This window comes from Wallemia ichthyophaga (genome assembly GCF_000400465.1).
Source record: "Wallemia ichthyophaga EXF-994 unplaced genomic scaffold scaffold13, whole genome shotgun sequence".
NCBI lineage: Eukaryota > Fungi > Basidiomycota > Wallemiomycetes > Wallemiales > Wallemiaceae > Wallemia > Wallemia ichthyophaga.
The window spans coordinates 71,833-98,981 of record NW_008806286.1 but is presented as its reverse complement, the minus strand read 5'-3'; the positions used below and the strand labels follow the sequence as shown (position 1 = coordinate 98,981).

The window sequence follows — 27,149 nt, the reverse complement described above, 5'->3', positions numbered from 1 at the left end:
TATTTATTATAATATTACCCTTGAGCTCGTTGTGAAATTGTCCATTAACTAAAATTTAACAAGAGTATAGTACAAGTATTGTGGATTTACTGATATACTACATCAATACGCCATAGCAATTGGCTGAATCTGTTGAAGTGGAAGCTGAAGAGAATGAAGAGAGATGATTAGAGTCCTCAATTTGTGTATGCTTCGCTGAGCAGTCTTTCCCAAGATCACTTTTGTCTTGAGTGGTGGTGTATTAGAAGAAATCAAACACTTTAAAAACTTAAAACTCACGATGTCGAGCAAGACCATCAATCCGCGCAAACTTCTTATCACAACCTAAGCATTGATATGGTTTGTCATCGTTATGCAGTGACTCATGCCTTTTTCTGTCGTGCTGTCTGGCGAATGCGCGACCGCAACCATCAAACGAACAGACGAAGGGTCTTTCATTTGTATGCGAGCGCATATGACCTTTGACTTTGTGATTTGTGAGTATATTTATAGGTGATAAACAACACACTAACGATTGAAATGCCTTGTAAAACTACTTCCACATCCTGGAACTTCACAAACAAAAACCTTTGGTGCTTTTCCATCACTAGGTTGTTTTCTCCTATTATTCGAAGCATATCTCGTCCGAGCAGTCGTCGGATTAGATGTGAGTATAGGCATGTTGTTGAGTGAACCACCACGAGCAGCACTCATTGCAATCATGTTAATATCACTTGTTGCGGCAGTAGGCGTTGCATCATCAGTAGCAGGCTTATGATCATAATCATAATCATTCATGCTATCATTCGGTAGTACTAAAGAAGGGAGTATATTTGGACTGCTAGTCTTCTGTTCGCTGTGTAGTTGTGATTGTTGGGTTGCAGGTGAGGAGTGTATCGAATCAATGCTAACTAGTGGTGGGGTCATAACGTTAACTTCTGGTGAATAGAGATCGATAAAGTTGTTTGGAAGACCAGTTGGATAGTCAAGTGAGTTTAAAGCAGGTTGTGCATCCACATAAGGTGAGTTCGGGTAGTTATTAGACGGGCTGTTGTATAGACTTGATGAGCTACCACTGTAAGGACTCGAGTGCATATAGGGGTCATTAGGATTGTTGATGGAATGGTTGCTGTTATTGTTGTCGTAGTTATAATCATAAGCAGTATGAGTGACATTTCCAAACAAATTAGAGGTGCTACTGAATGGAGATTGCTGGGGCATAGAGTGTTGCTGTTCTTGTTGACTTTGAAGCCAACTCAAGTCAATATCGTCTAAAGGATTCAAACTACTTGCACTGAAACTGTGACTTAATTTCGGAGACTGAGACTGAGACTGAGACTGGTCAACTTTGTAGTTTGGTCTAAGACGAAGACCGTAGTTAGGAGTACCTGCGCCTTCTCTGCCACCAGACCTGCATCGTCTATGACCGAATGATTTGCCCAGAGAGTGCTGTTGAGGGGACTCTTGATAAGTATCTGTAGGATGAACGAATGTAGGTACAGAATCTGAATGAGCTCTAGGTCTATTAGTAGACTGATTCGATGGGAATGAGAAAGGTTGACCTTTCAATTCGTATTCAACTTGAGTCGGTGTTTTAGCGATAGGTGTTGCTTCACAGACCTGCAAGTCTGGGATTTCATCCGGGATTTTAAGTGTAGGTTGTCGAACATGATCTGTTTGCTCAAAATTTAGATTACTAAAGCCGTAATCGTCATTATCATTTATATTCGAATCGTATGATGAGATTGAAGGGGATCTAGAGCGTGAAAAAGAGCAAATGGAGGAAGCGGGTGATTGAGGGAATTGTGAGTGTAGATATGGTGACTCTGTGAAACTTCCTGCGTAAGAGGGAGTATGAATCCCCTCATCTAAACGATACCTTAAGTTATAAGCCTAATAAACCAAATCAAATTACCCACAATAATCCACGCTATTCAAATCATTTAAAATATTCTCAAATTCTGAGCTTTGCTGTCCTAGCTGCCCTTCCTGTCCTATCTGTCCTGTCTGTCCTGATCGCGACTCCATAACGTTAATTTAATCTCCCATGGCCAGTAACAAAAAGAAGAAAACAGCAAGAGCGTGTGAAGGTTGTCAGAAGTCTCATTTAACTTGCGATGATAGTGAGCGCTATTCAATTCCGTACATGCTCGTCTAAATTTCACCCAGATAGGCCATGTAGCCGCTGTATTAAGCGGGGGTTAGCGGACCAGTGCAGGGATGGACATCGGAAGAAGCCAAAATATATCTTGGAGGATGATTTTCAATCAAATTCTGCTAATTCTGAGTTTAACGTGCTTAATGAGCTCATTGGCACACTACAGCCTGGTACATTACAGCAGCCAACACTAGGAAATGATTTAACTGATAATACATTGGATACTCAATTACCTTACTCAAACTCAACAGAGAATACAAATGTTTACTCACAAATCACTCAACCATACCCATATGAAATTGGATATAAACACCTAATCAATTACCTCAAGTTTAATGAAAATTTCACTCAAAACGATAAGCTTAGAATTTTCAAAGCTATCTCAGAATTCAGACCTTCCCTTTTATCCCTACAAATCAATCTCAGCAATCATGACGAAATTTTTGTTGAACAATCACTCAGAAGATCAATGATAGACTTGAGTGAGCTTATAAAGTGTATAAGTGCTCCTACAGTGTTGGTTTGATTTGATTTGATTTGATATTTAAGTTTCTCACAAATAACTCAGTGTCTGGAGAAGAACGGGTGAAATTCTGCTCGTTGGCGATGAATTTCAGTATATTGTTGGATATGACAGGGATAGCTTAATAAACACATCTACTTACATTTACCAACTAATGGAACCTATATCAGCAGTTGAATAGTGAGTTTAATCTACATCTACGTCATCGTGTTAACAAGATATAGTTGGCAACTCTTCGCTAAACACGCCTTCGATTCTGCCAAACCAACAGTAAACACCTATTGCATTTTAAATCATCAAAACGGTAATCCCATTCCTTGCACTTTCTCATTCACCATAAAAAAGGAGTTAGTTTAAGTAATTTACTTGAATATCTTCCCATCTCACATCAAATTTAGTATATTTGACATACCCTCCTACATCATTGGGACGTGGTTGCCAATTCTGCCCACTGAACCCGATGACGACAATGACGACATTGAACAAGACCTAAGCTACGACAGCTACGACAACCAAGACAAGCTCTACGATGATTCAGTATCGTTGCAACCCAAAAAGGAATATAGTGATACCTCTAATCAGTCACCGTATTTCAATCCAACATTGAGCATGAGCATGTCAACCTGAACAAAGCAAAGTTTAAATATGAGAACATTCATGTATTTTTGAAAAAAACACTTTATACCTCCTCAACAGGTGCATATTCAGATTCTACACCAGGTTCTATAAGAGCAGCGTGACCAAAAATCAGCATAGTACTGCTACCAACGAGCCAAAAGAGCTGTAATAGTATTGATGAGATTTTTCAATTTCCACCGGCACTCAACCCACGATAGACAGCGGTGCAGCGATCCAGAAGAGCACCAAACCAACAACGACAAGAACACCATAGAGGCCTTTCTGAGTGATGACATGCTCGCCGACTTGTAATGGATCAGCTCCGAACCGCTGAACGGCAGCGAAACCACCGACGATGACAGCAATTGCAATGAGCAAGAATGGGTTAGTGAGCAGAGCGCTGTGTTGTGTGTGAGGAATTTGAGATATAATGTCTACTAGTAAACATACTAAACACTCAATACCGCTCTGTGAGCTGTATTAGCAATGTAAAACTCCACTTCAAAACCAAAACTCACACGACAACCTACGTCAATGATTGAGGATTGTGTTTGTGCAACAAGTAAATCACTTACACCGTAGTTTCCAGAGAAATGACGCGTGTTGTAAGTGATTCTCTGTATTCAATATAAGCACAGCGTGGCAGCTTGAAAGTGAACTGACGTACAGAAGTAGCTTCGTTCATGTCCGAAGGGCGACTGAGTCTGTGATGATCGAAAAATTCATTCAAAGGTCTGAGCCTAGAAAGCCTAGTTTCCTTGTAGTTCGTCAGATTACGAAGAATACTCAGAAGAAGACGAACTCTAATGTGTTTTACTGTAATTGTTACTGGTTAATACATTGTAGAATATCCCTCAACACCCCACTAACCCGTTTCAATCACTTTTCCTGCGTATTCCATTATTTTACTTGTTGGTCGAGCGGAGAAAGCGTGTAGAACGCAGCACACCTCGCAGTGTCCGTAAGAAACATTTAAATGCAAAAATAATAATATTCATCTATTCATTTAAAATACAGTTGCTGTTGAATGCTTCGACGACTTAAGCGCAGATTCAAATATCAATTTACGTGATGGTGGCAGTTTTGGTTTTGGTAGAATCAATGAAGGCCTGGAATTGAATGTTAGTTGGGTAAAAAAAGCACCTTTTAAACATACATAGATGTACCACAATTCTCTGCTGGGTTACCCATGATAATAGACTCAGATACACCTTCAACTGAATCTCGTTTGGCGTGGAACGCAGCATTGAACAAGTGGTCAGTTGTCTTTTCAAATGATGCCAACATCAAAACTGAATCCTTCATCTTCGCAATACCAAATCGAGTAATTCCCAATACTTCTCCCTTAAATGTCATACTATCGGATAGCAGTTGAATGTGACGATTATCGATACCCATACCGTGAGATGACATGACGTTATCTATTTCATTAACAATCGCACTTCTTGCTGCTTCGATACCCAACACCTTCTGAACCTCCATAATATGATTCGATGATGTACGTGTACCGACAATTCCCTCAGTGGTCATAACGTCAAGCAATCCATATCCTTCTACAAGCAACTCTTTGCGCTTGTTTTCCTTCTCGTTGATATTGATAATTGCTCTCGTTATTTCCGGTATACCCGTAACAACAACCTTCTCCAAGTTACGTCTGAGGTGTCGGGTGATGTGGAACGAGTCCGGACCTGGCTGAATGTAGATCCTCAATCTGTTCTTACTATGATTCTCCTTGATATCATCCTTCTTAACTTTTATCTTTTTGTCTTTGGCAATAGCGTAAGTTATATCAGACAGCTTAAGCTCCAATTGCAGCTTGTTGATTGCATCCATATCAACAAATACAGACACTGCATTGTAATCACCTCTGTATGATTCTTCAATGTGTGATGCAATGTCACCCAAAAACGTTTTCTCCAATCTACCCTTGACAATACGGGCAGCAGATTCAGTTTGATCGTCGTAAAGTTTGGTTGATATAATGGGTGTACTAATCGCCTTGGCAGCGTTAATAATTTCCTTAATACGTGGTACACCAAGTGTTACGTTCATAGAAGCGACACCAGCAAAGTGGAATGTTTTCAAAGTCATTTGTGTACCAGGCTCACCAATAGATTGAGCACCAATTGGACCGACAGTCGTACCAGGTTCGACCTTGGACTTGACATATTTCTGCCAACAGATATTCAAAAATTCTTGAAGCTGTGCTGGTGCGACCTTGGCTTTGTTGTCGACTATCGCCTTTTCAAATTCTGATGCTCCCATATCGAGATCTGTCTCTTCATCCCACTCATCCGATCTTGTCAGTGCGTCAAACATGCCATGAGCGTCTCTCAAATCGGCAAGCTTCTTTGTAATACTAGAGAAGATAAAGTTGCGAACAGTAGAGAGATAATGAGGAGTACATTCTTTCATCCATCTCTTTGTTCGTAACTCCTTATCGACATGCTCAGTGATCTCGAACGGTAGCATACCACGGTCATGTTTAGTAGAGTCAAGAATAGCCTTAGTGTGTTTCCAACTACGCAAGAATTCAACAGGTTGACCATCACCTTCTAAAGACACTGGGTCCAGACCATCAGAACCGTATAGGAATTGAACGACTATACCGCTTGATGTACGAACTGATCTGTCATAGTGAGCTGACAAATCCTCGAGAGCCTTCATCAATCTTCTTTGCATGTAACCAGTTTCAGCAGTCTTGACAGCAGTATCGACCAAACCTTCACGACCAGAGATGGCGTGGAAAAGGAACTCTGGTGGTGACAAACCTGAATAGAAACTGTTGCGGACGAAACCTTTGGATGGCGGATCTTTTGCTTTCTTAGGGAAATGTGGTAATGATCTATCTTGGAAACCATTTGGAACACGTTTACCAGAGATAATCTGTTGACCGACACAAGCAACCATTTGAGATACGTTAATTACAGAACCTTGGAGGAATATCAGAGTCATCCTTAAGAAACACTAGAGTGCCCACCTTTTGAACCACATGTAGCCATTATCAATGGAGCATTATACCTACTTAACTCCTCCATACAACTTGCACCGACAACATCACGAACCTTGGACAATATACCAGAGATAAGCGCTTCGAGTGTTTGTTCTTGATCACAACCAGGTTGGTTTTCAAGCTTACCATACTTGGCCTTCTCAATGAGGTCGTTACATGTGGCGTAAGCTTCTTCAACGAGAGACTCCTTGCGCTGACGCAGATCCATACTAGGCATGACGTCACTTATACCAAGCGAGAAACCGACATTTGCCAGCCAACGTGCACAAACACGTGCAAGTCTGTTCATAGCATTAACGGCCTCATCAGGACCGTAATCACGCAGAATGACACCAAACACAGAGTTCTTCTTACCATCACCAACAGTAGCCTTGTCGAAATGTCCGCACATTATTTCTGAGTTACGAATAACGAGAAACCCGTCATTAGAAGACATGTCTGGAAGCATTCCTTTTGGTGGTGGGTGATTTGTACGATTTTTAGCTTCAAGGTTGACCAAGACTGGACTTGATTTGTTTGGACGCATGAGTATACTGAGAATTTGCTTGCCTGTCCACAGCCTCCTTGGTTTGAGAATTACAGGTGGTGGAAGATCAATTTGCATGTTTGCGTGATCGAGATAGGAAATGACCTGAGAAAACTCCTGTCTATCCAAGAAGTGGTCTTTTTTTGACAAAAGATATGCAGCAGTAATAAAATCTTGTATGGCAGCAATGATAGGCTCACCATTACGCGGTGTGACCATATTGTGCTTGACACCCATCAACTCTTGTGCTTCAGTTCTAGCTTCTTCAGTCTGTGGAACGTGCATGTTCATTTCATCACCATCGAAATCAGCGTTGTAAGGGTTACATGCACACTCGTTGAGACGCAAAGTTCTCCAAGGTCTAACCTTGACGTAGTGACACATGATGGAAAGTCTATGCAAACTTGGTTGACGGTTGAAAAGAATTAAATCACCATCGCGTAAGTGTCTTTCAACTATATCACCGATGCGCAATCTCTTGGCAATCTCTTCTCTATTACCAAACTTCAAGAAACGTTTGAAGCCATTGACACCTCCATTTTGTACGTAATTGGCACCCGGATGCTCATCAGGACCATTTCTAATAGCTTCCCTCAAAGGCTCGATGTTGTGTTCAAAGACACGTTCTGGGTATGTGAGAACCTTTGCGATACGTTGTGGAACAGCAACCTCATTGACACTAAGATTTGGATCTGGACCAATGACAGTACGACCAGAAAAATCGACACGTTTACCGGACAAATTACCTCTAAAACGACCTTGCTTACCCTTTAGACGCTGCACAAAACCTCTGATAGGCTTGGTAGCTTTATCGCTAGGGACACCTGGCATTTCAGCATTAATGTACATTGCACAAGCTAATTGAAGCAATTCCCATTGCTCCATAAGCTGAGATGTTGTAGATTTACCGCCACCCATACCAATCTTAATAATTTGCGACGTTTGTACGATTTCACCGAGCTTTACGGTGATATCATCTTCGTTTGTGGCGCCGTCTTGAGCGACAGAGGGTCTGATACAGACAGGGGGGACATGCATGTACTGCCAAACGTACTGTTCAGGTCTGGCTTCTTTGGGGTTCATTCCTAGAAGCTCACAGTCTTCGTTTGAAATGCGAGTAAAGAGATCGAGCACTCTGAGAGGATTCAAGTCATCCTGAGCTTTGTTGATATGAGGAGCGATTTCTTTACTGAGACTGACGGCGGTGTTGAAGGTGTTAACAAACTCTTCATGCTCGACATGGGTCTTTTTAGCTCTGAATTTCTCATGAACAATCTTGAGTAAACCCGTTTTCTTGACGACACCGTTGGTTGATTGACAATAAGGGCAGTAAAGCTGCTTGCGGCAAGCAGTGTTGACAGCTTTACAGGTGGTTTGGCGCTGTAGATTTTCCATGTTAGGTCTTCTGAATTTCTTGAGGTAAGATCTACGCTGATCCTCAGTGAGAAGAACACGAGCACAATTCTGAGGAGGGTGAGAGGTGGGATGAGAGCACAGCTGTACTAACCTTGCAAATATCCTGAAGAATGGCTATAATATCCCTGAAATAACCAATATGGAATACAGGCAAAGCTAGCTTGATGTAACCGTAGTGACCAACGCACTCAGCCATGGACTCCCCGCAAGTATCGCAGCTGCCGCTCTTATCGGAAGTACCGAAACGGCGATCGAGTACACCGTTCCTCTGTGGAGCCCTGTCGGGCGTCTGGCTGTAGAGGCCGTTGTGGGTAACTTCAGTTTCAGATATTTTAACGAGTTCTTGAGGGGATAGTGTGGAGAACTGAATGTGCTTGATCCTCTTTGGGGCATCCTGCGCTACGATATCTTTCATAAGTAATCAAACGCACTTGATGGTCCAAGATAAACATGAAATCAAAAGAAGCAAAAAATTTATTCAATGATTTACTTGAACAAGCGCATTGGGAAGTATGCGCCTTCTTTTACAGGCGCACCTTGGGTTTGGGTGAGTGGATTTGGACGGAATGGCGGCGTTGGTGGGATACCGGTGAATGGTGAGTGAGCAGCTGGAAGAGCGTCTATCACTTGAGCCAAATCTAAAGTCTCTGGTGAATCCTTTACTTGAGCGAGTGCCTTAGTTTGTGGCTCTTGTGGGTTTGGAAGGCTTCTCGGACATTTCCTGTTAGATTTGTGTAAAGACAGTGAAAATAACTCACGCCTTCATTTCTGGGCTTGAAATAAGTAATTGGGCAAGATCATTCTGTGAAATGTGTGAAGTTCTTGGGTAACTGTGGTATAGAGTGAGAATGGCTATCCACGGCTTATAAATACTCAACTAACGCTCTTCTAACATCACGCTTGTAGTATGGATTCTCAGCGATATCATATGCTGCTCAAATTAGCTCAAATCCCGTGAATTCCAACCACAAACTCACATTTACTGATTGGCTGAACGTACTTCTCCGGTCTTGATGCAGGTGGAATTGTACTTGGATATTTAAGCATTGATATACCCCTTAAATCAATACTCACCGGAATTGATGGTGGTCAATCACTCCTGAACTTATTTCTGGGTTCACCGCAAGCCACTTCTTAGCTTGAGCCCAGATTCCCTTTGGCTCCTGATTTCTATTTAGCTGCGTAACTATCACATATAATCAACTAACTTGATGATATTTCGTGTGGTCTGCAACCTTTTGCGCCAATCTCAGTGTCGGACGGAAGCTCATCGTTGGTGGTAGAGGTTAGAGAGTTGTTAAAGGCCAAGCAGAGACATTTAAACACTTCAACCCGATATAATTCTGTTATTGACTATTATTTAATCTTCCACCGCTTTCAACGTCACCGATCCCCAGTAATTAGAAGTTAATCGCTATATCTGAGCCTGAAGGGGTACAGCTCTGGGCTGTTGTGCAATCATTCTCTTAAATTAGCCAATGGGAAATATAGGAAATCTTCTAATCTTATGTAACATCCTTCAGCCATCGAATCATCTCACTGAGGCGCAGCCTTGCGATTCAACTTATACTAGCTATTAAAACTTCTTTTGTTCTAAACACATCCTTATCGCTGTCCTGTCTCTGTTATCTGGTTTTTCGAAATACATCTGGTCAACCCAAAGTCCTTATTTCAGAGTTGATCTGAACCTCGCTTTCAATTAAGTGTATCTATTCTTTCCTGTGATTATGTGTAAAAGTGCCGTTATTTATTATATCTACCCCTTACGCGTCGGAAAATGCAAAACACGTCTAGAAGGGTTGAAAATTATGATATTTGAGAGATTACGCTCTGTTTTGGTCAATAATATTCACCTTCATTTAAATAGCGCACAAAAGCACTCTTATCGTCTCAGAGTAATGTCGAATGGCAAATCCAATTCAGCGTGCAGGTCGCACAGCAGGATGGATGAGTCGTTGTAATGCTGGAAGTTGTCCATATCTATTGATAGATATTTAAGTATACGTTGATACAGCCCAAGAAGGTCTTCATATCTGCTTCGCAGCGCACTCCAGAGTGATGCCAAGAAGCACTTATCGTGCTGCTTGCAGGGCGTGAAAGGTAAGCAAGGGTTATGATTTTAGCGCAAGCTTAAAAAAACCACTAGAGGTCATTCAATGAGGATTTTCATTTTGAAATATCCACGAAAGCTGCAGTAGAATGTCTCAGCTTCCAACAGCACCATCAATGCCAAGAATGTCCATCAAAAACGACATATATATCCAGTTTCTACAAAAAAAGAGTGATATCAGAGTGAGAATATAAAAACATGATCCGGGTGCATCGCAGTCAGTGTCCATTGGACATCTAGTTGTCTTCAAGAGTTGGAATAGATCTGCTTGATCTGTCTGGGCAGTCGTTTCCTGGACACATACCACCAATGAAACGGAGTGATTCAGATTGACCAATGTAATAGCAACCGTCATCTGGGATCATTATACCATAACAGTCAGAACCTTTACCGCCAACAGCGTTTAAACCTTCAATGCAATCGAATTGACATGGGCAACTTGCGTCTGGAGACTTGACGAGCGAGAAACATTGAATGTTGCTGCCGTGGTATTTGACGTATTCGTTACCGCCTACGCTGAAACAACCAGGATTGTTAACAGAAAAGTCAACCGAAGCATCATTTTGGCACGAAGGGTCTGAGTAGAAGGTTGCATAGGTCGTAGCGTTTACGACAGCGCCGGTGAGTGCAGCTGAGAGGAGGAGAATCTTGTTGAACATGATGAAGTGATGGTCTAAGGTAAGAAATATTAAACTTCAGAGTTTATATATGCCAACCCCACATTTAATTACGGCGATAAGATTGAGTTACCCCTTATTAAGCGACTAGCGATGAAACAGACCCTTGTATTAGTGTCGATGACATAATTTAACTGCATATTATCCAGCTAATGTTGCTTTCAGACGCTTTTGATGCTAAGTTGGCCGGTGACTGGTAGGGATGCAAATATTCACGGAACTTTTAGAACGCGTACCTCAGACAAAAATTCCGACGAAAATAATGTATGACGCATAAATGACCTTGGTTTGGCTTGGAATTTTGAAAATGAGTAGGGATTTTTTGTTTTCAAACTAGTCAGGAGTTTTTTTTTGCACCATTTTGAGAAACATCGCAGGTGTTTCATGCAGGTTAGGAAGTCTGCTCAATTAAGTCAGTTTGAAGACACGTTACCGGCCTCTTAATTACTTTAGGAATACTAGAATATCCCTAAATGCCTGCTTTCAATGTTTCCCTGCATGTGAATATGCAAGTTGGGCGACACGATGTTGACTTGAGAGCGTTTAATGGCTAATAAAGAGAAAGCATTGGCTTCACTCAAGTCGAGCGCATAGGACATGCCGAAAGTATCGGCCGTATAATATTGCTACCCTCTCGGTACCAATGACTGTTCGGCTCTGACGGTACTCCAGGGGGTGATAACAAATTTAGAATACCTCAGACCCAAATTACTGCCTTTGTGTTTCGTTTCTAAAGAATTGCAGAAGAACAAAAGCACTTTGGGAGGCAGTGACTCGACACACAAACGCAAGTCTTAAGAAATCCTGGGACACCCGCAAATTTTCTTGTGATTGGCATTTCCTAAATGTGAATCTCAAACAGAATCGACACCATTGAAAGGAGACGGAAGCTTGTAACGCAGTAGTGAAATTAAAGCTTAGACAGTACACCAGTATTTTTAGAAGGCTATCCAGCCGTTATTGCTGATATCAGTTTGGGAAGTGATAGAATACATCGATAATACAAGTAATAAGTAGCAGATTAGACACGCTCACCGCGGAGTCTACGGGCAAGTTGGATGTCTTTTGGTTGGATGGTAACTCTCTTTGCGTGGATGGCAGCAAGGTTGGTGTCTTCGAAGAGAGAGACAAGGTAAGCTTCACTGGCTGCCTGGAGGGCCATAACAGCTGAGGATTGGAAACGCAAGTCTGTCTTGAAGTCTTGGGCAATTTCTCTGACGAGACGTTGGAATGGGAGTTTACGGATGAGGAGTTCGGTAGACTTTTGGTAACGACGGATTTCTCTCAGGGCGACAGTACCTGGACGGTAGCGGTGTGGCTTCTTGACACCACCAGCAGCTTGTGGGGCGGCTGTCTTTCTCGCTGCCTTGGTGGCGAGTTGTTTGCGTGGGGCCTTACCACCAGTGGACTTGCGCGCTGTTTGCTTAGTTCTTGCCATTGTAGATTACTCAAAAATGATTGATATTTTTAAAAAAAGAGGCTAACGACGCGTTAAATAAGCGCGTCGTTTGATCATTTCCATTTAGGATCACGCGCAAATGATCTAAAATACGTGGTAGCTGTTGGGAGGAGAGGCTAGTAGAAAAAAATACATTTGAGAATAACACGAACTCGGAGCTATCTGGTGATGTAAATTAAGTTTACATTTGCCCACTCTACACAGCAGGATCACGCGATTTATTTTAAGATAAAAATTGATCTTACCTGATTTGGTGATCTTTAGCGCGCGCTCCAAATGCATAAATAATCAACGAATTTCTCTCTTAACATTCATCAACAACTCTTAGCACAATGTCAGGAAGAGGAAAAGGCGGTAAAGGTTTAGGAAAGGGTGGTGCCAAGCGCCACCGTAAGATTCTCAGAGACAATATCCAAGTGAGTTGAAAGTTTTTTTTATCGATGTTCCCATCTAACAATACTTCAGGGTATTACGAAGCCAGCTATTCGTCGTCTTGCGCGTCGTGGTGGTGTAAAACGTATCTCTGGTCTAATCTACGAAGAAACACGCGGTGTCCTCAAGGTTTTCTTGGAGAACGTCATCAGAGACTCCGTCACCTACACCGAACACGCAAAGAGAAAGACTGTCACCGCTCTCGACGTCGTATATGCCCTCAAGCGCCAAGGAAGAGTGCTCTACGGTTTTGGTCAATAAATTGGCCTGGCCTCCATTCCATCCTGTAATTTATTGTTATGTACAAATATCATAGATGACTTAAGACTTAAATGGTGCAGATTCTGCGTTTGGTTGCTTCAAAATGAATAAAGTTACAAATTAACATTACAATCTAATCTTCTTAGAAGTGTGTGAGTGTGTATCTGTGCAGTGTGAGGTGTATCCAAACTCTCAGATAAGTCACGCACCATGGTCGCCTTGCACATCTTTCGGTCGAGATTTGCGAGTTTTCTTATCTGCAGCACGTAAGAAATACATCCCAGGTTGCCAGCCAGCGAGCCGGCCAGACATCCATCCACTCACCACCGTCTCTTTTATTCTTAAGGCGCTGAATAAAAGCGTGCATGCGCAATTTGCTCGACCTACGCTCGTCCTCTAGTTCGTTAATGGCTCTATAAATATAAGTGTCGTCAACGAGCGCATCGCGTCTGCCATCGCAATGAGCGTAATCTCTAGCACGTTTTTCAATTTCGCGCACAACGACCAATCTGCGACTGTAGGCCATATTAGTGGCAGGTGCGCTACGCCACGTGTTGCCGAAAGCGCTTTCGAGAGCTCTGAGGGAAGGGTTACCGTGGATGCCGCGCTCGTATTCCTCGTACAGCTCTGTGACGCTGTCGTTGGTTGGCTTCAGTGTGGCTTTCTGCGGCTGTAATAGCTGGCGTAGTCTGTTCAGTGCGTCTTGGTCTTCTTCCTGAGTTAATAGTGGTTGGTCGTGCGGTCGAGTGTGGTGAGGGTCCTGAGTGTCCTGACTCATAGTCATGTTCATGTTTATGTTTGTTGGGGTCGACGCCACATCCTCTATGCTGCTCATAGGTAGCGGCGCCATCGCACCTCTGTGCTCACGCTTCAACTCGCCCAGTTCTTCGCGCAGACTGTTGACCTCCCTGTGCAGTATGGCCACCTCGCCTAACACGAATTGCAGCGTTTCCCGTAGGCTATGATCGGACATTGAAATTTTGCGTCCAAGTCTACTTATACGCAGTGATGGTTACAATCATAGAGCGTGCAAATACATCCTAATAAAAAGAACACATTTATACTGATACTTATACTTTATAACAAGGATTGAGTTTTTTCTACAACAACCAAGTCAGATTACAGGGGAGAATGAGAGAGACTATTATATATAAGGCGTCGAGAAGGCAGCCGAGTATGGATTAGAGTTATTCGGGGTGTCCAAGTTGTTGTGCGTTGCGTGCGTTGCGTGTGTAGGGTGCGTCGGGTGCTGAGCAGCTGGTGCAGCTGGAGAGAAAAAGTAATCAAATCCAGGTTGCGCCTGAGGAGCGTGTTGAGCATGTTGAGCGTGTTGAGCTTGAACGTTTGCAGCAGCAGCATTCATTGTACCCAAATTGATTGGACTGGTGAGGTTGATTGGATGGACTAATCTACTATCACCATTGATTCCATTCACACCATTTACGCCATTCATGCTGTTCATCCCACTAACACCACCCAAACCACCGACACCACCAACACTAGGTGAAGATACATTGACATTCGCAAGTGCAGCTAATTGTTGAGCATGTTGATGATGGGCAGCAGCAGCTAATGCAGTGTTTGAGTGATTGTCTACGTTCAAAAATGGTGTCGAGAGAGATTGATAGTCTAATCCGTGCGACGATACACTCCTACCCATACCTAACAAGGATGGAGAGTGTCCACCGCTGAAATTGGAGGCAGAAGCACTCCTGAATCCACCGCCATTGTTTACACCAGGCGGACCGGCAGCTCTTAAACCAAAAGTAGGATCAGAGCTGTCTCTGATAAACATGGAAGCTCTTTGTAGTTTGGATTGAATACGTTTTCCGTATGGAGTGTTTCTAATCATTGGTAAGATGGGTCTAATTGCTTCAACTAAAGCAATCCTTTGAACTGGTTCAGCAAAATCTAGGGCTGTTTGTACAACATAATTTCCAAAAGCGTCACGAAGTAACTTTTCGAGACGAGGGCGATGATTGAGTTCATCTATTACACTTGAGCGAGTTGAAGCATCAGCAACTCTAATACACTTCTCAATAACATTTGAAGAGAACTTTTGTACTGACAAGGCACAAATATGACCAAGGAATTGTCTAACGACGCCGTCACTGAACCTATTATCGTTCAAATCAAGAACGTATTGTACGACGTAATTACCGAAAGGGTCTTGAATAAGGGTGAGAGCGTGGAAAGTAATCTCGGTAACTAATTGAATACGCTGTTGATCAGAAGCATGATCGATGCATCTTTGTAAGACACAACAACCATGTCTATGAGTGGCGACTTCAATACAATTTGAAGCGACGGCGTTGTAAATGAATTGATTATCGTTAGGGATGAGTCTATTGAGGCACTTTTGAATGACGTGATTACCATTTAAATCTTTAATCAAAGTGACAACGTTTAAAGATAAGCTCATGATGATGGTGTTGATTTGTCTTCTGGTTGAGAGGTAATCAATCATTTTTTGAACGGCACGAGTACCGTGCATGTTTAGAGATATGGTAACCAATTCGGGGGACACAGTTTCACAGAGCGTGTCTCGTTGTTGATCGTTTGCAAATTCCAATAATTTCTGACAGAGATAATTACCGAATGGATCAGTCATCAGTTCAGAGAAGTGAGTATAGATTTGATTGAAGATGAGTTGTCTGGATGTTAATTTAACGCCATCAACCAAATCATCAAGTGGATCATCATCTTCCAACTTTTTCTGCAAGTAACGACAGCCATGTTGGTCTTTGCAGAGGTTATAGATTTCACCCTTAATGTCCTCAAGTTTAACGCCAATGAAGCGATTTAAATCGTTATCGACCTTATTTGAGGTGTTTTGAGAGTGAGACTGGGAGTGAGACTGTGATTGTGACTGTGACTGTGACTGTGACTTGGAATGGGATTGATTCGGGGTCAAAGACCTTCTACTGTTATTGTTACTATGACCATGACCATGGCTAGAAGGAGGATTAGGTGATGTAAGTGGATATGGAGGGTTATTAGGAATATTGAAGTCTAAATCGTAAAATCTTGAGTTTGTGGAAGGAGGACGCGAAATCGACAGCTTTGTATTGAACTTGCCATCGATATCTTTAATCAGAACAGGAAATTTGTCATCGTCCTCGAAATCAAAATCATCAGAATATCTTCTTGAGTCCATGTAACTTGGGAGGAGGTGCTTGTTCGGTGGTGGACTCGAAGGACAGCTGCTAGAGGATAGTAGCTGCTGTTCTTCCTTTTTATGCTCATCCTCCAGCCTTTTCATTTCCTGGTCGAACATCTTCCTCTGACGCTCACGCTCCAGCTCATGCTCTATACGCTTAGCTTCTAATATCTGTGGCTGCTGTGAGTTAGATGAGGCTTTCAATAATATCCCCAACTCACATTCTTCATTTCCTTTGGCGAGGACATGGTCGATGGGAATTGGGAATCTATCGACGCCTTGTAAAATTATACCAAATCAATTTCCACTAAAATCACATTAATTTGTTAAAATATATTTATGAGATTATCTCTATTATTCTCCTTGAAAGCGCTTTTATTTCCCCTTCACCCTCCATCTCGTTGTCGTAGCTGTAGCTCGATTCGTTGTCCTGGGATGTGTCTTCCGTCGAGAGTCTTTTGATTAATGGGAGAATCAGCGCTGATTGCTTGATATTCTCCAGTAACTCTGTATCCCCACTCTCCAACAATTGCACCAACGTCCACACGGCTATATGCTGGAATGTGTTATCTGGACTACCCAAGAATCTCACCAAGTACCCATGTAATCCTCCTTCTGGCTTCATCCATACTTCGTTGAATATCGTATAGTCTTCCGCCTTGCTTGATAGATTTCCAAGTGCTGCTGCTGAATTTCCTTGCACTTCCACACTCTGTGAGCCTGTTAATGGTATAAGGCATTCACACATGCCCATATCAAGCAGTGTGCTCTTGAGATCATCACTCAGCGCTAAGACTGCCGCGCATGCTGTCATTTCTGACTGTACTGCCATTGGTGCTTCCCTAACTAAATCTCTCACTCTTCTTGCCGCTCCCGCTCTTACTATCGCTCCTTTGTTTCGCTCACTTGATGCTGCTAGATTGCGCAAAGTACTAATAGCGTGACATTGTACCTCCTCATTCTCTCCAAATCCAAGTAAATCTATTAATGGCTGTAAAAACCCTCCATCAATTATTGGTGCTTCATTTGCTGGATGTATTGATACGTTTCTAACGCATGCTGCTGCACTCAGTATGAGTGGGAGGAATGAAGATCTTAATAGACGTAATAGCGGTGGTAACCCTCCATTACGCACTATTTCAACTTGATATTTCTCATCAGATGCCAAATTTCTCAATGCAAGTGCTGATTGACATTGAACTTTAAGCGAAGGTGATTCCATTAGTGCTACGAGTGAATTAACCAGCTTTGGCTCGTTTTGAGATAAGCGTTTCCTATTATTAACGTCTACAGCGATATTTGATAAAGCTGTAGTACAATAGTATTGAACATCAGTATCTGGAGAGGCCAATAAGGACACAAGCACGGGTATAGCACCAGCATTGACTAGTTGCTGACGATTTTCGTCTGAAAATTGGCGTAAATGAAAGTAAAGTGGGGAATACATGACCCACCTGAATGTGTCATGTTGAGTAAAGCGCCTGTAGCATTCCGCTGAACACGCATATCTTTAGATCTAGCCAGTCTAGTGAGAGGAACGAGTGCACCAGATTTCGCAATCTTAGTCTTATTTTCGTCGTGTGTGGCTAGGTTTGTAACGCAGCCAACAGCATTACATTGAACTTCAACGTTTGGGCTGAGCATTTGGCGGATGAGAGGTTCGATCCCGCCTAACCTAACTATGAGCAGCTTATTGTCTGTATTCACAGCCAAATTACCTAAAGCAGCTGAGGAAGCTCTTTGTACTTCTGTATCGTGATTGGCTAGGAGGTATAATAGAGGCTCCAGCGTATCCCTTCCGACTTGTCTAACCTCCTTTTCCGTAATTTCAGCGAAAGCGAGAGCGGCGGAGCGTTGTAAGTCAACGTTTGACTAGAATTGATCAGAGTACTTCAAATACGCTTGCAATTCAAACCTACTGAATACGCCAGCGTCGTCAATGCTCCCAGCGGCGATCCCGTCGAATCCTCATCCTGCTCATCGAACCAAGGCACATTATCTCTGTTCTCAAGATATGCCAGTACTGTTTTTCCCTCAGTTGAGTTCATTCTATATGCAATACATCCACCCACATTCTGCTACTGCGTCTCTCTCGCTGTCCAGTAGAAGCTGGCTATACTCCTCCCCCTGCTGGCGTGCAATACAGCAACTAACACAAGCTCCCATATTTTATTTTATTTTTTAATTTACTTGTTTGCGCTGTTGGCGGCGACGACGTGATGGACAGCCTCTGTCGTATCTATGTCGATAAGAGCGAGCGAGAAAAATAAAATGAAAATTCCTTTTACAATGTTTCCAAGTGTTTTAATGTATTTTGAGTGTTTATTCTGATACGCCTTTACTTGATCCATTCACTGCCCCATCCACCACTTTCATCAGCTCAATCACCTTTTCATCCTCAAATGCCTTTTCCGTGACTATCTGCACAGCCAGAGGCAGTCCATCCATTTTGTCTGCATTGTACACCGGCTCCTTCCCTCCATACATCCGATCCTCCAGCAACTGCGCTCTGCATCCCTTACCGGGTGCGTAAGCTGCAGGAAGCTGATCCCTCTCCTTATCTACCTTGCCCACAGGTACTATCCCCACGGCTGTGAAAGGCTGTTAGCAGTATGTACCCTACCCTACAACAGAATCCACTCACTGCTATCGGTAACATTGTATAGCACAGTATCTGCCGCGATCAGGTTGAGGTACTTGGTGAGAGTGTGCGGTACATTCGGTAATGCTTGCAGGGGTGCGATGAGGCCGTCTAGGTTATGTTTGTGAAAGACCTGATACTGTCAATGCAATACACACCAATACCACTCCACTCACCTCCTTTCTGAACTGACTGGCGAAATCGTCGCGTTTCGCCGTCCACGCCCAGTAGTCGTGCACGGTCTTGGCACCCGACTGTCTCAAAGCGCGTGCGAACCCGCTATTAGGCGTAAATGTCTCTAAGAGCCACCCTGCCATCTTGCGCACAGGCCAGGGTAGACTAGCACCCAGTCCGACGAGGAAGAGGGCAGGTTCGCGCGGATCATCGCCAAGTGGTTCCATAAGGGTGTTGAAACCATCAGCTGCCGAGAGAGCGACGAATATCTCTAGCGCTGACTCAGCATCAACTGGGCCAACATCGATGCATTCGTGACCCGCTTCGCGCATCTTGTCGATTGTCTCGAACACTCCTCTACGCATAGCCGGCGATGAGCGGACAAAGTTGCTGTCGGCGTAGTACCCGAAACGCAGCTTTTGGGGAAGGTTTATGGGGCGATACGGCACAGGCGCGAGTGACCCTTCTGAGACATTCAACTTGATGGGTGAGTCGAGCACGGCGCGAGCTATCAGCTCTAAATCTACCACACTCCGCGCCATTGGGCCCAGCCCCGCCTTTATTCCTTCGAATCCTGCTACCAATGCTGATGAGAGTCAAGGTAAGAGGTGAGAAATGAAAATCAAGGACAAAATGGATCACTCCACCACTCACGCTGCATGCCGCTGTAAGGCCATCTACCGCAGCCCGGCTTTATCGAGTAAAGGCCGCAATAGCCGGTGGGGATGCGCAAGGAGCCTGCAATTGGTGATTAGGTGTACGTCAAGGCGGTGTGGTGCATTTTGCGCACCTCCGATATCAGTACCTATACCAGCAGCAGACCCGTGACAGGCGAGAAGTGCCGCCTCGCCGCCAGAGCTGCCTCCGCTGGTGTATGCGCTGTTGTGCGGATGCACAGTCCTTCCCCAGAGAGGGTTGGAGCATTCGAACGAGAGCATCGTCTGCGGTATGTTGGTTTTGACGAGGGGGACCGCACCGGCATGAACGAGTATCTTGACGATAGCTGCGTCGTCCGCGGCTCGGTTGCCGATCCAGCTGTGTTCATTTGTTTAGACAGCACTCCAACACCACGCGCACCTCCACACCCACTTTGTAAAGCCTAATGTAGAGTCGACGTCTTTCACCTGGACAACGTCCTTCACGCTGATGGGCACACCGTGAAGCGGGCCGACAGTGGCGCCGGTGCGGGCCAAGTGCTCGTCGAGTTGGGTAGCCGTTTCGAGGGCGCGTTCGTAGAGGACTGCGGGAACATTGAGGACAGATATCAGTGCTCACCCGGACATACCCTCAGTGAGACAATTTGTGCGCTCATGCGCCGCAACACTGCCGCGAATGTAGGCTTCGAGGACACGCGTGGCTGTGTATTCCTTGGCTGCTATTCTGCCAGCAAGAGCCGTGGCTGTGTGTAGTGGGGTTTGTCAGTGACCCTATCTGGGAGTGTAATCCACCCACCGGTAAGCGAACGGATGGCGGTATCGAGGCTGTCTTCGTGCCCACCGCCCTGCAGCCTGTCAAGCACCCCACGTATCTGCCCATCGCGTATGCTCCGCTTGTTAAGCGCTTTCTCTTTCCAGGATGATGGCATTGCCGGTGTAAAACGGAAAAAGAAGGCGAGAAGGAGCAAAAGAAGTGGAGATGTGAAATATTTACTGGAATCCAACCATTTAAGCAATTTAAATCGAGCAAAGAGCTTATGTATTTCAGTTGAACGAATGAATATCAGCGTCGACTAGTGAAACTGAAGTGTCGACTAGGATAATTGAAGGAGCTAGTAAAGGTACGGGAAAGACTAGTAAAAATGAAGCGTGGACTAGAAACACAACAAACTATACGCTGATGATGCAATTTTTAACACCCAAATGAGGTCATCATGATTAATAACCTCTTACACCGAAACAACCACGTGAAAAATGGCACACACACTCCCACAATTACCATATGCATACAACGCACTTGAGCCATTCATCTGCGAGGAGATTGTGAGTGGATCTTTGACTCTATTTGACGCTGCTGACGTGTGCGCTGTTTGCGCTGTAGATGGTGAGAAGAGAGAATTGGCGCAGAAGACACCAACTAACGGAAACAGACTATCCACCACACCAAGCACCACCAGACGTGAGTGGCTGTCAATTCTATACCGCAAACCCGCTAATACCCCCTCTTCAGCTACGTTAACGCCCTCAACGGCGCAGAGAAGAGTCTCGCAGAAGCACAATCTGCCAAAGACGTAAAGTCACAGATCGCCCTTCAAGCAGCACTTAAGTTCAATGGCGGTGGCCACATCAACCACTCTCTCTTCTGGAAGAACCTCGCTCCAGCCAACTCGGCAGAAGCCAAGTACCCAGAAGGCTCAGCATTCGCCAAGGCAGTTGAGCGCGACCTCGGCGGTTACGAAAACATGAAGAAGGAAGTCACCGCCGCTACTGCTGGTATCCAAGGCTCTGGCTGGGGATGGCTCGCCCTCAACTCCAAGAATAAGCGCATCGAAGTGGTGACCACCGCAAACCAAGACCCTGTTACTCCCCCACACGTCCCACTCTTTGGTATTGACATCTGGGAACACGCTTTCTACCTCCAATACAAGAACGTCAAGCCAGATTACCTCAACGCCATTTTCAACGTCATTAACTGGGGTGAGTGCGGTGTTTTTTGGTGTTCCTCTCTAACAGTCTATCCCAGCTGAAACCGCTAAGCGCTTCGATGATGCTACCAAGTAAGCAATTTGGCAGATTGTGCGTACGTGCCCCTGACTCACATTCCCACTAATCAATCCCAGTACCTTTAATGCTAAATTGTAATTTATTGCTTATAATACGATGCTATGAATGACATTATAACCTGTCTTTACGTATTTCATCTTCACATGACGTGATTTCGCCGTTCAACCGTATTCAAACAGCGCAAAGAATGCAGTTGATTGGGTAATTATTACAATGACCACAATGACCGTCATGATTGTAACTGTGTGCTTGATACTGCTAAGGTGTGTGCTGTGTTTTCTGCGTGATTTACCTTTCAAATCACATCCAGTCTGTCGTGGTCAACACACGCAATCAGTCTAAATTCAGATCCATGCGCAAAAGAGTAGGTGCATCAAAAGTACAATAATTCCAATCTACCAACTTAGCAGTGTTCTTTGTGGGTACGATCTGAAAATGACGCCGCCGATCAAAGCGCTTATAATTCTATGTGGGTGGAGAGCGATGATAGAATGAGACGTGCTGATTACCACCAACATCACTTACCCTCCACAGCTCCCTGTGGACTAACTTTTTTCGGTTTCTGGGTCTTCAAGCGCCTCTTCATACTCATCAAACATCGTGCGCCTTTTGTCAAAGTGGAGAAACACCCACACCAATTCAACATAACTGAAGCTGAAGGGGAAGTGGATGAAATGGGTACAAGGGACCGTAACGAGGTGAGAGATGAGGTAGAGCGTCAAGTGAAGGCAGAAGAGGGGAGAAATCGTATGCGAGAGGGTAAAGTAGCTGAAGAACATGAAGGTTTTGATGGAAGCTTTGATAATGAGGGAGAAGCTATTGATGAGATACTCTACGCCAACACTGATGATATCCATCAAGAGAATATCCCGCTGGTTACTTTCAAAGATGAGAAACAACACAGTTTCAATATGCAGCCGCTCGATCGATTCAATATGGGCAGACCACATCCAATACGACTAGCCACTCTCAGCTAGCTGTGAGCGTGATAATTTCAATTCAAGCAGCTCCATTGAGGGGGTCGTTTGATTGAACCGCAACCACTCATCCAGTATACACCTAGCGAGATTAATATCCACACGTGTAAAGTAATTTACTACCTTGAATAATGATATATTGTCTATTAAAAGCTTGTGCTTGTCGTATAGCAGCTTAACATTGTGAGCGTCGTCGACGATCGTGAAAAGTTCGATCAGCCGGTGAACCAAAGTCTCGTCTAAAGTGTCTATGTGTTGATAGAGACGCTTAACAATGACATAATCGCGAGAAGTGTTTATCGGGTAGTTTAAGATGCTTTTGACGACGTATTTGTATGAATTGCTGTTGACGACGTTCGCAGCAGCCAGAGTATCGAACAATTCAACGCATTGTTCTCTACTAATCCCACTAAGACGCTTGAGGGCTGTGTTGTAGCTTTCTATTCCGATATTGAGCTGTTTGAGCTCGTTTAACCGGATAAAAAGATCTGCACCGGGTAGAAGGTTTATCGTATGGTTGATTAGACTAACATTGAGCTGATTGTGCTTGTGTAACATCCCCAGTACCTGCAAAACGAAATCAAAGTCCCTGTAGAGATATCTAGATACGAGTTCACGCATATTATAAGGTGATATAGATCTACCATCGTGTATTGCATTATAAAAAGCGTGTTTTATATCTGAGCGATTAAATGTTCTTAAACTCTTCTGCATCCGGCTTAAATTTCGTATTTGCTTCATTTGGCTGGTTGGTGTTGGGTAGTTGTCTGTCCCCCACAGCCATGAACTTCTCTGAAAAATTAATCGTCGACGACAACGCCCTGTTTAAAATCAAAAATGAAATTCAAGCTGAGTTCTCTCACGGCCTTAATTACCACGGCACAGACGTATCGATGATCCCCACGTTCGTCTATGGCTTGCCGGATGGAACTGAATGCGGCACCTATTTAAGCCTGGACCTGGGCGGCACAAATATGCGTGTCTGTGAAGTTAATCTTTCTGGTGACAGGAACTTCTCCATTTCTCAGGAGAAGTATAAAATCACTGAGGATCTCAAGACAGGCGAGTTCACTGAGTTATTCTCGTACATGGCCAAATCTATTGGTCACTTTATATCCACAAAGTCTCAATCCAAGCAAGGTCAGAGAATCCCACTCGGTTTCACCTTCTCGTGTGTTTTTCACGCTGATTACATCATATCGATATCTGATCCTCCCCCAGCTTCCCCGTCGATCAGTCTGCTATCAACTCAGGCAAATTGATCGGCTTCACCAAGGGCTTCAATGCCAAGAATGCCGTTGGGAAGGATGTCGTTGAGACGCTACAGGATTGTCTCAATAAGCAAAACATTCCTGTCGATGTCGTTGCGTTGGTCAATGATGTGAGCTGACCGTGTTTAGATGTTTTAAAGGCTCAACACTTACCAAACCTCACTAGACTGTCGGCACTTTGCTCGCTCACTCGTATCAATCTGGCGGTGCGAAGATCGGTGCTATCTTTGGTATGTGTCGAAACTACGACGCGCAGTATCCACAATCTAACACACCTCAGGCACTGGCACTAACGGTGCGTACTTGGAAGATCTTACCGAGATCAAGAAGCTTGACGACGAAGCCAAAAACCCCAAAGCTGGTTCTAAAATGGTCGTCAACACCGAGTACATACCTAATTTACACACACGCCCACCCGCTAACATGTGTGTAGATGGGGCAACGTTGACAACGCCAGAAGTGTGTTGCCGATAACTGAATGGGATGATATTGTCGACTCTGCGTCGATCAATCCGTGAGCAGACATTGGGTTTCGTTGAGAGTGTGTCTAACCAACCACCACCGTAGACGCAGACAGTCTTTCGAAAAACTTATCTCGGGTATGTACCTAGGTGAGATATTGCGGAGGCTGCTGGTGGATCTGCACGCCAAGCAAGAGTTTCTCAGCAACACGAGCACGCTTCCGGAGGCTTTTAACACGCAGTACGGGCTAGACACGGCTCTCATGTCTGATTCTCTCAGAGACTCAGACGGTGAGACCACACATACGAAGCAGGTGCTGGGTGCATTAGGCGTATCTGCAGAAAATGTTCGCGAGCTGGATGCGCAGCTTTTCAGAGATGCTTCGCAACTGATCGGGTTGCGCGCTGCCAGATTCAGTGCGTGTGCTCTCGCAGCCGTGATCGAGTCAGAGGCGAGTGAGAACGCCGCGGGAGATATCAACATTGGGCTGGATGGATCGTGGGTAGATGAGGTGCTTATCGGATGCTCTAACACCACCAAAACAGTGTCATCGAGTTCTTCCCGAGATTCGAACAATCTATCCGGGATGCTCTCAACGTCATTCTCGGCAACCAGGCTGAAAAACGTATCAAAATTGGACTGGCTAAGGATGGAAGTGGAGTGGGAGGTGAGTAGGAGAGCAGTGTATGTGCTCTGGCTAACACAAACGCTCACAAAGCTGCTCTATGCGCCTTGCAAGCTATTAAGCAGGGAGTTGCGAAGAAATAGACGCGAAGGAATAGACTTTTGTATCGTGCGCGCCTCGGATATGCATAGATGTTGATTCTTTTAATCTTTAATTTTTCACTATTTCTTATCAAAACACTCTTGTTCTCAGGCGTCCACGAGCGATAACTTATGTCATCGAATAGAGGATAGATGAGCAGCCACAGCGATAGCCACACGCGTAAATATACACCACCAGCGTCTACAGGATGGATAAAGGCTGGGGAGCCATCGACGAGGCCAAGTGGGGGTGTTGTGCGTCGACAACGCACTTCACCGGCGCAGCTCGATGCGAGGATTAAAAGCAGCAAGTGGACGGTAGACCGTGAGCTATTCTCGCGCGCGATGAGCAACACCAAGGACAAACTGCTATCTAGCGCTGCCGATATGGGTGGTGAGAGAAAGGGCAGTGGCAAGAACGGCAAGAACGGCAAGAACGGCAAGAACGGCAAGAACGGCAAGAATGCCAAGAATAGCGTCAGACCCCAAAGCAAGATATTCTGGAATCCAGAAGAGTACTACAGGAGGAAAGAGGCGTATGCGGAGGAGAAGGAGAAGGAGAAGGAGCTCGAACACTCCCACTCCCACTCCAAACCACCTTCACCCAGCCAACAACAGCACACGCACGTATTCGACGCACCATCATCACCCTCGTCGCTGGCTAAGGAGCTGACGAGCGGCGGGGCACTCTCGCAGCTGGCTAGGATGCGCCACGCCGCAGGTCTGTCGCCCGTCGATGAGGAGAAGCGGGCTAAGGACCGTCTGACGACACTGCGCGAGCGGCGCGTTGAGCTTGAGATGCGCAAGGCGATGTTGGCCGATGACGATGGCGAGGGTGGAAATGGAAATGCAAGTGAAGAACACCCCACTGACTCTCTCCAATCTCACCTAGCTGCCCTCGCTACCTTTAGCAAACGGCTCAATCAAGTTACCATCCCGTCGCTTAAGAGGGATAGCAATGGCAGTCGTAATCGTAATCGTAATCGTAATCTCAGCAACAACACCACCAACAACACTGACAACAAGAGAAGAAAGTACACTCAAGATATGGACAATCACTCTTCACTCTTTTCACCCCCAATGAGATCAACGACGATCGAGGACTTGGAGGCGGATCAGGATCAGCGCGAGGATGAATGGCTCTTTACGCAGAATGGCAATAATGGATACAGAACATTCACACAGATATTGACTGAACGCACTCCTCAGAAGAGTACGCGTGGTCTATCCAACAGAAGTAGCGTTTTAGTTGCGAACACTCCATCACCGCGATCGCCATCAAAGGAACTACGACAGTCCAAGCTAAAAGTCCATACGCCGCCTAAAGACTCGCACACACACATGCCCACTGAAACCTCTATACCAACTGGTGCAATTGGGTTTCCTGAGCTGGAGAGAGCGTGGGAGGGGACACGACCTATTACCCAAAATAAAGGTTTGGGGCGGGGTAAGAGAAATAAGGAGAAGGAGAAGCAAAAAGATACCAAGAGACAGAGTCTGATATCTGGCTGGATCACTCAGTCACAGAATGATGAGTTGGGTGAGGAGGTGGCAGACGATCCTCAGAAACGATTGTGGGGTGGCTTAGATATGGACTCGACTGATAGACCGAATGTGTCTTTGGACGTGGACAGCGATTGCCAAGAAGAGGATGACTACGATGACATTGAATCTTTAGACATGGAAACACCCAAACGAAACCGAACAGCTCAGTCACTTCCTCTCGAATTTCTTCATGATGACAGCCCGTCGTCTGAGCGAGGAGTTGCGAATATTTTCAATGACACAAAGTCACAGTAAAGCATTA

At 44.6% G+C, this 27,149-nt stretch overlaps 15 protein-coding genes across 15 annotated transcripts; 6 read left to right on the top strand and 9 right to left on the bottom strand.

Annotated features, from left to right (window-relative positions):
* Positions 1–97: 97 nt before the first annotated feature.
* J056_001046 (Transcriptional regulator CRZ1) lies at positions 98–2,007 on the bottom strand (the record flags this gene model as incomplete). Its single annotated transcript, XM_009270674.1, has 4 exons — positions 98–225; positions 280–465; positions 513–1,847; positions 1,899–2,007. 4 exons carry the CDS (start codon positions 2,005–2,007, stop codon positions 98–100), a joined length of 1,758 nt encoding a protein of 585 aa, XP_009268949.1.
* An 89-nt stretch (positions 2,008–2,096) lies between these two features.
* On the top strand, positions 2,097–3,287 carry J056_001045 (Transcription activator of gluconeosis ERT1; the record flags this gene model as incomplete). The annotated part of the gene is made up of 4 exons (XM_009270673.1): positions 2,097–2,653; positions 2,706–2,840; positions 2,885–3,007; positions 3,059–3,287. 4 exons carry the CDS (start codon positions 2,097–2,099, stop codon positions 3,285–3,287), a joined length of 1,044 nt encoding a protein of 347 aa, XP_009268948.1.
* Positions 3,288–3,339: 52 nt separating this feature from the next.
* J056_001044 (PRA1-like protein) lies at positions 3,340–4,179 on the bottom strand (the record flags this gene model as incomplete). Its single annotated transcript, XM_009270672.1, has 8 exons — positions 3,340–3,441; positions 3,492–3,678; positions 3,729–3,746; positions 3,797–3,804; positions 3,854–3,895; positions 3,946–4,035; positions 4,081–4,094; positions 4,149–4,179. 8 exons carry the CDS (start codon positions 4,177–4,179, stop codon positions 3,340–3,342), a joined length of 492 nt encoding a protein of 163 aa, XP_009268947.1.
* A 105-nt stretch (positions 4,180–4,284) lies between these two features.
* Positions 4,285–8,648, bottom strand: J056_001043 (DNA-directed RNA polymerase III subunit rpc1; the record flags this gene model as incomplete). The annotated part of the gene is made up of 4 exons (XM_009270671.1): positions 4,285–4,387; positions 4,435–6,211; positions 6,259–8,281; positions 8,325–8,648. 4 exons carry the CDS (start codon positions 8,646–8,648, stop codon positions 4,285–4,287), a joined length of 4,227 nt encoding a protein of 1,408 aa, XP_009268946.1.
* Positions 8,649–8,719: 71 nt separating this feature from the next.
* On the bottom strand, positions 8,720–9,504 carry J056_001042 (NADH-ubiquinone oxidoreductase 21.3 kDa subunit; the record flags this gene model as incomplete). The annotated part of the gene is made up of 6 exons (XM_009270670.1): positions 8,720–8,939; positions 8,992–9,063; positions 9,116–9,164; positions 9,211–9,263; positions 9,308–9,396; positions 9,442–9,504. 6 exons carry the CDS (start codon positions 9,502–9,504, stop codon positions 8,720–8,722), a joined length of 546 nt encoding a protein of 181 aa, XP_009268945.1.
* A 1,075-nt stretch (positions 9,505–10,579) lies between these two features.
* Positions 10,580–11,002, bottom strand: J056_001041 (uncharacterized protein; the record flags this gene model as incomplete). The annotated part of the gene is made up of 1 exon (XM_009270669.1): positions 10,580–11,002. One exon carries the CDS (start codon positions 11,000–11,002, stop codon positions 10,580–10,582), a length of 423 nt encoding a protein of 140 aa, XP_009268944.1.
* Positions 11,003–12,041: 1,039 nt separating this feature from the next.
* J056_001040 (Histone H3) lies at positions 12,042–12,458 on the bottom strand (the record flags this gene model as incomplete). The annotated part of the gene is made up of 1 exon (XM_009270668.1): positions 12,042–12,458. One exon carries the CDS (start codon positions 12,456–12,458, stop codon positions 12,042–12,044), a length of 417 nt encoding a protein of 138 aa, XP_009268943.1.
* Positions 12,459–12,811: 353 nt separating this feature from the next.
* Positions 12,812–13,172, top strand: J056_001039 (Histone H4; the record flags this gene model as incomplete). Its single annotated transcript, XM_009270667.1, has 2 exons — positions 12,812–12,895; positions 12,945–13,172. 2 exons carry the CDS (start codon positions 12,812–12,814, stop codon positions 13,170–13,172), a joined length of 312 nt encoding a protein of 103 aa, XP_009268942.1.
* A 126-nt stretch (positions 13,173–13,298) lies between these two features.
* Positions 13,299–14,145, bottom strand: J056_001038 (Protein MSN1; the record flags this gene model as incomplete). The annotated part of the gene is made up of 3 exons (XM_009270666.1): positions 13,299–13,336; positions 13,382–13,429; positions 13,497–14,145. The coding sequence occupies 3 exons, from the start codon at positions 14,143–14,145 to the stop codon at positions 13,299–13,301; spliced, it is 735 nt and encodes a 244-aa protein (XP_009268941.1).
* A 171-nt stretch (positions 14,146–14,316) lies between these two features.
* On the bottom strand, positions 14,317–16,580 carry J056_001037 (Pumilio domain-containing protein C6G9.14; the record flags this gene model as incomplete). Its single annotated transcript, XM_009270665.1, has 2 exons — positions 14,317–16,509; positions 16,554–16,580. 2 exons carry the CDS (start codon positions 16,578–16,580, stop codon positions 14,317–14,319), a joined length of 2,220 nt encoding a protein of 739 aa, XP_009268940.1.
* An 89-nt stretch (positions 16,581–16,669) lies between these two features.
* Positions 16,670–20,732, bottom strand: J056_001036 (Vacuolar protein 8; the record flags this gene model as incomplete). Its single annotated transcript, XM_009270664.1, has 12 exons — positions 16,670–17,739; positions 17,787–18,204; positions 18,252–18,355; positions 18,405–18,462; positions 18,721–18,923; positions 18,977–19,106; positions 19,150–19,733; positions 19,802–19,885; positions 19,938–20,182; positions 20,237–20,387; positions 20,433–20,546; positions 20,600–20,732. 12 exons carry the CDS (start codon positions 20,730–20,732, stop codon positions 16,670–16,672), a joined length of 3,294 nt encoding a protein of 1,097 aa, XP_009268939.1.
* A 325-nt stretch (positions 20,733–21,057) lies between these two features.
* Positions 21,058–21,864, top strand: J056_001035 (uncharacterized protein; the record flags this gene model as incomplete). Its single annotated transcript, XM_009270663.1, has 3 exons — positions 21,058–21,266; positions 21,314–21,780; positions 21,827–21,864. The coding sequence occupies 3 exons, from the start codon at positions 21,058–21,060 to the stop codon at positions 21,862–21,864; spliced, it is 714 nt and encodes a 237-aa protein (XP_009268938.1).
* Positions 21,865–22,089: 225 nt separating this feature from the next.
* On the top strand, positions 22,090–22,844 carry J056_001034 (uncharacterized protein; the record flags this gene model as incomplete). Its single annotated transcript, XM_009270662.1, has 4 exons — positions 22,090–22,130; positions 22,178–22,231; positions 22,278–22,336; positions 22,402–22,844. The coding sequence occupies 4 exons, from the start codon at positions 22,090–22,092 to the stop codon at positions 22,842–22,844; spliced, it is 597 nt and encodes a 198-aa protein (XP_009268937.1).
* A 782-nt stretch (positions 22,845–23,626) lies between these two features.
* Positions 23,627–25,345, top strand: J056_001033 (Glucokinase; the record flags this gene model as incomplete). The annotated part of the gene is made up of 8 exons (XM_009270661.1): positions 23,627–24,015; positions 24,066–24,225; positions 24,282–24,345; positions 24,396–24,501; positions 24,549–24,629; positions 24,683–25,075; positions 25,123–25,244; positions 25,296–25,345. The coding sequence occupies 8 exons, from the start codon at positions 23,627–23,629 to the stop codon at positions 25,343–25,345; spliced, it is 1,365 nt and encodes a 454-aa protein (XP_009268936.1).
* Positions 25,346–25,495: 150 nt separating this feature from the next.
* J056_001032 (uncharacterized protein) lies at positions 25,496–27,142 on the top strand (the record flags this gene model as incomplete). The annotated part of the gene is made up of 1 exon (XM_009270660.1): positions 25,496–27,142. The coding sequence occupies one exon, from the start codon at positions 25,496–25,498 to the stop codon at positions 27,140–27,142; it is 1,647 nt and encodes a 548-aa protein (XP_009268935.1).
* Between the last annotated feature and the right edge of the window lie 7 nt (positions 27,143–27,149).